Genomic DNA, 8013 nt, shown 5'->3' on the forward strand with positions numbered 1-8013 from the left:
GGACATCATGGTATGTGGTACCGTCTTTTTTATATAACTCAAATTTGTCTATCAATTATGACATGGTAAGTTTGAGCAATCACAACCAAGAGGCATCACACCAAATATCATGTTCTTGCCTCTTACAGAAAACAAACAAACAAACTGTGGAGCCTTCACATAATATATATTAGTCTTTAGTTACCTATGGGTTAAACTGACAGCTGAACACCAAGAGTTTGTCATATTTTCAGACACAAAACTAGTCACAGACAGGTATTTTTTGTTTTGTCACATTTATTACAACACTGTATAATGATTTAGAAAAAACACAAATAATGTATAAGGCACTGGTAGCAGAGTTAACAGCCCATTCATACACTGAACATTTGAACTCCCATATTACTTGATTGTACATCATTCATATATAAATATCTCCCACAACAAAAGGGAGAAAATTATCCATACTACAAGTTAGGCCATTGTCAACCTTGACATGTTGAATAATAAGGTCATATTTGGTAAGCATTGTACACAGTAACATACTGCACTTTATGATTAAATAATTAAATGTAAACATTGAGCTACAGAAATTACCCACTTTGAACCTTTACTGATTCCTATCAAAATTTACATCATTGATGTAGCCCTTCACGTTCCAAGTGAAACCTTTTAAATAACACCCTGTGTCAACAGCACTGATAACTTAGTCTTTAACTCCTAAAGGTAGGCAAGGTTCAGCTTGTAATCTTGGTGTCGTTATTGTTCATAGACTCTTTACAATGAGCAAGGAATGGGTACATGCATTTGTCTGCTCCAATAAACCGGTACATACAAACAATGGCATCAAATGGAAGGATCCTGCAAGACATCAAAACAATTCATTAGGGACTGTATACACCCACAGTTTCACCATCAATGAGATCATGCGTTAAACACTGGAAAGGTAAGGTAACAAACACTTACGTTTTCATGAAGCTGACCATATACATTGCTCGTGGTGTGCAAACCATTTCTTGATCTGTCAGGATTGCCCTCATGGCTTGAGTCACACAATCTTTTGGCTTCAGTGGGGGGAAGAAAGGAGCCATTTCTTTCCTGTTAGACAAAGACAAAATCTGTTTAACTCTCAATAGAAACCAGCTCATTAACACAACTTTTCCAAGACATATGCATCTGACAAACTGCATTAGACCAAACATATGGTGCATGTGCACTGTATATAAATGAGGGTTACACTTTACTTGACAGTATCGACATAAGAGTGACATGACACTGTCATGAATGTGTCATTAACTAGTCGTAAACATTTATGACATAATGCTTCTATTATTAAGTGGCATTCGGTTTTTGTCATAACAAGTTAGGTTTAGGGTTAGAGCTAGGGTTCATGTGTCGTATCACTTTTATGTCGATACTGTCAAGTAAAGTGTTACCTAAATGAGAAGTACCAGACAGTGTATAGTGCCTAGTTCTGTACTTTAGAATGACAACTTATAAGCACAGGCATACCTTATCTTGCAACCTGTAAACATGCCAGTATCCACAAGAAAAGGGCAGACAAGAGTCATCTTGATTCCATCCTTTTCAGCAGCTTTCAGTTCATGACTTAAGGACTCATGGAAGCCTATTGCTCCAAATTTGCTGGCACAATAATCCTGTACAGGCAGAGAGGTAAAGGAAGAGGAGTTAAGTGTTAGGAATTTAGTAACTGCTCAAAATCAGTGTAAAGTCTTTCTTATTTGGCTAAATTCTTTAAAACATTTAGCAATACCAACCTCCACTCCAGCTGTTGTGAATAGTCCCAATGTACTAGCGATGGTAACAATATGTCCATGATTTTGCTCCAACATCTTGGGAAGAAAGGCCTTGCTGGTCTGTGGAATAAAAAGATGCAATAAAATGACACCGAGTACCGACATTAGAATAGTCCATCTGCAAATGGTTAAATAACAATGATAAATTATGACTGACTTCATTCCACAGGCATGATAACATAAAGTCTTGAGACATGGATATCAGTGGAAAACATATAGCCTAGTAAAATCAAACCAACCTGGCTCCCTACCACTGCAGTAGGCTAAATAGGCTTTGCGGTCTACACATCAGCCAGTCAAACCTACCCAAAAATGTGCATGACAGTTGACCATCATTGTTCTCTCGATGAGTTCGTCCGGACACTCGAGGAGGTGATGCCCGGAAACAACCCCTGCGTTGTTGATCAAGAAGTCGATGTTGCCAACCTCAGCTCGTACCTTCTCAGCTGTGCAGTATACGCTTTCGCGTTTACTTACATCACACACAAATGTATGCACTTGTGGCTGGAAAGGGACCTCTTGGATTCCACCAGTTGTTTCTGGAGATTGAATTTGAGAAAAATCCGCATTAAAAAACGTTTAAATCTTGAAGCATTAAAGTTACCTACAAGTGATTCATTTCGCCAAATATATCACCACAGCATACCTCCTTTGGACGACATGTCGCGGTATATTTCGCGGACCATTTCTGCGGTCTCTTCATTGCCTTGTCGGTTGATGTCCCACAACACAAGTGATGCACCTCGCCGAGCAAACTCCTTAGCAAAAAGTCGTCCTAGACCGCTTCCAGCTCCTGTTATCAGGCATACCTGTCCTACGACACTCTTTTCCCTTGTTCGAACAATCCACTTACTACCAGCCAACACGAATGACCAAACTACTCTAAATACAACCACAACAAATTCGACAGCAATGTTCATCTTGAAATTCGCCCACTGTAACGTTAAAGCAACTTGGCAATTGTGCAAACAACACTAGCCTACAATACTGTAAAACTGACTCGCTAACTGTTTGACCCTAGCGTTGTTACGTAGCCTACAAGTCGCCCGTCGAAGCAAACTTTTTTGACGCAGCAACTACTACTCACTAGTCCTCGTCAGGTACAAGCTCAGTGGCAGCTAACTAGAGCAATGCAACAAAACGTGTTGTATCAATACATTTCACGTACAGCGCTTTTATAATCCTTGTACCCTGCGTGACTTCCGTGCATGCTAAAAAGATGCAAATATTGTCAGCCTATCCAGTGGATAGATCTTGGTAATTCCCCACAGGGTATGAAATAATGCGATTGAAAGATTAGACTGTTTTCTCCACGACGATGTTTTTAAGAGTTACTGCAACTAACAATAACTATATCAATATACTTGTTCCAAGACATAGAGGGAAATTACTATTACAATATGGATATCGCCAAAGTGTTGTGGAATACACGGGCAGCTAAAAGGATACCTAAAACTTCACCCAACACCAAGCGTCACGGACCCGAAGTATAAATGCCAACTGCGCATGCGTATTAGCCTCTTTTACTGTGGGGATAATGGCGGGTGAAACGTAAGTGACTTTTCCTGCGGCTGAATCTTCTACCATCATTAAAATTTACGTGTTTTCTGGTGTTTCTCAGTAAAATATTTAGAAGAGCATCAACGTTTGGTATGGACAAATGTGATATTACGAAGTAGTACGCAGTACTTATTGAGTTATTTTCTTCCGCACCTTGGTAGCCAAAGAGGCTAACTGCAGTGAACGTGTGACTGTAGAATTAAACTTTAGCTGATTGTATTTTCAATACCCTATTGATTACTGTCTGATACTAATTTTCCGGCTCTCGTCTATTATACGTTTGGTTGCTAATGATGCCATTTAGTAGTCGTATGCTTACTTTTCTAAAAGCATTGACTAGCCTGTAATAGTCGCCATGATGGGCAACAACCGGTTTACTTTAACGGTAACGTTAGCAGCTAACGTTAACGCACATGATGTAGCCTATAAAGCAAGGGAATGTTAAAAGTTGTCACAAGGTGTACGAAGTTCTAGGGTTCAATATAGCATCCGCTGACGTTTTAATGCTATGTCGCTTGTGTCTGGTTAATGTTAAGTTAAAATAACCTACCGCGTCAATGTGTTGAACTTAAACAACGTATTTTTACTGGATACCATTACCTGTTAACATCCGGCGATGTTTTTTTCAGACGTAAATGTATAATCTCTAAACTGCCTGCATGGAGTCCTCATTTGTCTTAACATTTTCCTTATTTATTTCAGTGACAAGAAGGTTCCATCGGTCCCCGAAAGCCTCGTCAAGAGGCGGAAGCGCTATGCTGTCGTCAGGGCCATGCGTCTCAAAGCCAAGCTGGCTGAGAAAAAGGTAATGGCATTGTCTTGAAGTAGTATGGTTGGTATTGTCATAATGATTGTAACTTCATTAAAGAGTGTTGCACCTTTCTTGTTTCCCCCACCTAGGCCCGCAAGGTAACAAGGAAGCTTATTTTCAAAAGGGCAGAAAGTTACCACAAGGAGTACAAAGAGATGTACAGGCGTGAGGTCCGCTTGGCAAGGACAGCCCGCAAAGTGGGGAACTTCTATGTTCCAGCTGAACCCAAATTGGCCTTTGTTATTAGAATCAGAGGGTGAGTGGTGTGAAGTACAGTTTTAGTATGAGAAGGTTGCTGGTATAAAGTTGTGGTTAATGATGTTGCTCTTTTTTCCCCGTCTTATCGACCATGGTGACTTGTTCTGAAAATAAGCCAAATTCATCTGAAGCCACACATATTGACAACCTGTACAGTACTGGTCTTGGCATCAGGTGAAACATTTAAACCTATTCCCATTCTCCTCAGTATCAACGGTGTCAGCCCCAAGGTGCGCAAGGTGCTGCAGCTCCTGCGTCTCCGCCAGATCTTCAATGGTGTGTTTGTCAAGCTGAACAAGGCCTCCATCAACATGCTCAGAATCGCCGAGCCCTACATTGCATGGGGGTGAGTTTATTTAGTGAGTTAATTTTCTTTCAAACTTGGTATGACATTAGTCATGTCACCTAGGGAGACTATGTATGATTGTCACACATTCTTTCCAATTTGAGCTGGCACCCAGTAAGACTGTAGATTGGCATGTTTTAGTGCAAAGACTTGATGTAAGTGCCCTATCATGACATGCAGATGCAACAAAGTTATCAATGTCATGTTGGAAGAACTTAATGTAAATGAGGACTCCAGTACTGTGGTGACCACACAAGTCAACTAATTGATTTTGGTTTGAAGCATTTGGTAAATAGAAAGTAGCCATGTGTTGAGGGGTTGCTGGTGTGAACCAACTTGGTTTGCATGTTGTAGCACATTGAAGGAATATTTTCCATGAAATAGTACTGTACTGTTTTCTTTTCAATTAATTGCTTCTAAGGGAATTTTCAATAGTATGGAGTGGTCTGCTAGCTTGAACTAGAAAATGTACCCTTGATTTCATTCATGCAGAAAGTGCACTGGGAAAAGTTTCTAAGGAGGTGCAACTTTGGCAGTTAAATTACAGCTTTTTCCACAGGGAGAATGCAGCAACCCCTTTGTTGTATATTGTTCTACTGCTAATGGTATATATGGGATACGGGTATCGATTAGGTCACCTACAGTTTGTTTATAACTGTTATCTGGCCAATGGGCTGTCATAAGGTGCCATTAGTTCATCTGAATATACCTTCTGGGGACAATTCCATCTCGTAAGTATATGGTTCCTCCAGTCACTTCCTGGAAAAGTCATTGAAATCCCATTTTATAGGCATTGTGGAAAAGGTTTCACTATATGCAGGTCTATAGATCAATTGTATCCTTCCACAGTTTGTGTTGAGCCAATTTGTGCAGTGCGATGTGTCAACTTTACTTGACCAAGCCTAGTGTAGCCTGTTGGAAGTATTTGTTGTAATGAAATTAAGGCTTACTCCATTTAAATGTTTTGAATGAAAGTGAGTCACTACAAGTCAGAACTAGATATGTACAGCCCTGTAGTAGCTGTAAGTGTGGACTTGTACAGCCCTGTGGTTAACGCATGTATGCCACCTGTTGCCACCTGAATGCATGTTGCTAAAAATATGACCTGATGCATGCTGGAGTTCAAAAGATGCGTGTTTGAGATTTGTCTTGTCATTTTTGTTTAATGCAAACATTTTTCTGTTGGTCCTCGTCTAGATACCCTAATCTGAAATCAGTCCGTGAGCTGATTTACAAACGTGGCTTTGGCAAGATGCAGAAGCAGCGTATTCCTCTGACAGACAACAGCCTGGTTGAAAAAACTCTTGGTATGTTGTCCTGAGTAGCTGACCCATTTCACTTTAAAGTCAAAGCATACTATGAAGTGCGCACATCCAAAAATGTTTCAGCAGGTGCCAAATCAAAAAGGGCATACAAGTGGAAGAGTGAAAGACTTGCACACTGCCTTTGAACGACTCAACTTTTAATAGAAAAAACACAACGTTTCGATCTTACGATGCCTGAAGATCGTAAGATCGAAACGTTGTGTCTTTTTTCTATTAAAAGTTGAGTTGTTCAAAGGCAGTGTGCAAGTCTTTCACTCTTCCATTTCACTTTAAAGTCATGTTGTAATGCCATGGTGGTAGTAGACAGTAAATATTGACTATGAATAGTGAGCATTGAGGTTGTCTTTCACTTTGGCAGGGGACTACGGCATCATCTGCGTTGAGGACCTGATCCATGAGATTTACACTGTTGGCAAGAACTTCAAGGTCGCCAACAACTTCCTGTGGCCCTTCAAGCTTTCCTCCCCTCGTGGTGGCATGAACAAGAAGACCACCCACTTTGTAGAAGGAGGCGACGCTGGCAACAGGGAGGACCAGATCAACAGAATGATCAGGAGGATGAACTAGACACAGGGTGAGGACCATGCTTGTTCTCTAGAGTGGTGAAGGGCTTTGTATCGATCAAATTAATGTTTATTCAGTGGATGACTCTGATATCCAATATGTAACTGATCATGTTTTACATTTAGAAGTCATCTAGCCTTACTGGCCTAGTCCTGAAGTAGTTTTTTTTAGATGCACCATTCTCACACAATGCTGTTTTCTCGTATCTCATTTGTTGCTAATTACACTACCGGTCAAAAGTTTGGGGTCACTTAGAAATTTCCATTCCACTCCATTATTGACAGAATACCAGCTGAGATCAGTTGCATGCAGATCATTTTTTTTAAATAAGGGCAGCAGTTTTCAGATTACATGATGTGCTTACATATTTGCAAAAGGGTTCTCCAAGGTTTTCTCAGTTAACCTTTTAAAATATCAGATTAGTAAACAGAATGTGCCTTTGGAACATTGGATAAATAGCTTTCTTTCTACAACAGTCAATAACCCTTCTGCAATTATGTAAGCACATAATGTAATCTGAAAACTGCTACCCTGATTGGGGGAAAAAAAAAACAATGCAATTTATCTCAGATGGTATTGTCTAATCAAGTAGAAGGGAAATTTCTAAGTGACCCCGAACTTTTGACCGGTATTGTACTTGCATACCCATTGGATGTTGCTGTCCTGGACATGGATTAGGCCTAGTTCAAGACGAAAGACTTTTACAACAGAAAGTTTCAGTGAAACCTCCTTTTAGTCTAAAACTTGGCTTGATTCACATGTTGCCCCCTAGGGTTTTTAAACCTGGCTGAGCTCAGTCAAGAGCCGCCTACAGGTCAATGCTAATAGTTTGGATCCATAATGAGCAATAATGGCCATTGGTGGACCTACTGTTCAAGATCGTTGAAGTAGTTCTCAACTCACTCAGGCAATCCATTTTTTGTCTTTTGGCATGACGAGCAGTCATACAACTAACCACAAGAGTTCTTCTTATTCTCATGTGTGGTCCAATGTGTTAATTGAGGTTGCTCTTGTCTTTCAGGTGTCTTGTGGGAGGTTGCATTTGTTGATCTATGATTAAAAGAAGTTATAAAAATCAGTATTGGAGTGATTCATTAATCAAACATGATTATTCATATAAAATACTTAATACTAGTGCTGAAACAATTACTCTAGTAAGTTGAATAATTTGATTACAAAAAATAAGAGGCAAATTCTCTTCCTTAATGCTTTGTTTAATTCCTATCACTGTGTGGCCTGCTCAGCTCGGGGATTGTTTAACATGGAACGTTACTACTGATGCGCACACCACTTTCAAAATTAAATTGCCGCAATGACGAAGAGCCAAGAAACTGTTCATAAAAGGCAGAGAAT

General features: G+C 40.0%; 2 protein-coding genes and 1 non-coding gene across 3 annotated transcripts; 2 read left to right on the top strand and 1 right to left on the bottom strand.

The window, feature by feature from the left end:
• Positions 1-265: 265 nt before the first annotated feature.
• rdh10b (retinol dehydrogenase 10b) lies at positions 266-3118 on the bottom strand. Its single transcript, XM_042073439.1, has 6 exons — positions 2443-3118; positions 2103-2335; positions 1758-1856; positions 1492-1637; positions 946-1077; positions 266-840 (listed from the first exon to the last, which is right to left on the bottom strand). Exons 1-6 carry the CDS (start codon positions 2714-2716, stop codon positions 717-719), a joined length of 1008 nt encoding a protein of 335 aa, XP_041929373.1. The 5' UTR covers positions 2717-3118; the 3' UTR covers positions 266-716.
• A 115-nt stretch (positions 3119-3233) lies between these two features.
• On the top strand, positions 3234-7728 carry rpl7 (ribosomal protein L7). The gene is made up of 7 exons (XM_042074141.1): positions 3234-3347; positions 4059-4161; positions 4257-4423; positions 4634-4771; positions 5969-6078; positions 6455-6670; positions 7682-7728. The coding sequence occupies exons 1-6, from the start codon at positions 3334-3336 to the stop codon at positions 6661-6663; spliced, it is 741 nt and encodes a 246-aa protein (XP_041930075.1). The 5' UTR covers positions 3234-3333; the 3' UTR covers positions 6664-6670; positions 7682-7728.
• Positions 4473-4563, top strand: LOC121682077. Its single transcript, XR_006022421.1, has one exon. It is a non-coding gene; the product is annotated as a small nucleolar SNORD12/SNORD106 (small nucleolar RNA).
• Positions 7729-8013: the final 285 nt, after the last annotated feature.

Source organism: Alosa sapidissima, chromosome 1 (assembly GCF_018492685.1).
Source record: "Alosa sapidissima isolate fAloSap1 chromosome 1, fAloSap1.pri, whole genome shotgun sequence".
In the NCBI taxonomy this organism is placed as follows: domain Eukaryota; kingdom Metazoa; phylum Chordata; class Actinopteri; order Clupeiformes; family Clupeidae; genus Alosa; species Alosa sapidissima.

What these genes read in the sequence shown, in the direction of transcription:
- rpl7 (XM_042074141.1), top strand. An exon ending in CCAAGCTGGCTGAGAAAAAG is followed by an intron (nt 4,162 to 4,256) that starts GTAATGGCATTG and finishes TCCCCCACCTAG; the next exon opens with GCCCGCAAGGTAACAAGGAA. An exon ending in CCTGGTTGAAAAAACTCTTG is followed by an intron (nt 6,079 to 6,454) that starts GTATGTTGTCCT and finishes TCACTTTGGCAG; the next exon opens with GGGACTACGGCATCATCTGC.
- rdh10b (XM_042073439.1), bottom strand. Translation starts at nt 2,716, where the DNA reads ATGAACATTGCTGTCGAATTTGTTGTGGTTGTATTTAGAGTAGTTTGG. An exon ending in TTTACAGGTTGCAAGATAAG is followed by an intron (nt 1,078 to 1,491) that starts GTATGCCTGTGC and finishes TTTGTCTAACAG; the next exon opens with GAAAGAAATGGCTCCTTTCT. An exon ending in ATGGTCAGCTTCATGAAAAC is followed by an intron (nt 841 to 945) that starts GTAAGTGTTTGT and finishes GATGTCTTGCAG; the next exon opens with GATCCTTCCATTTGATGCCA.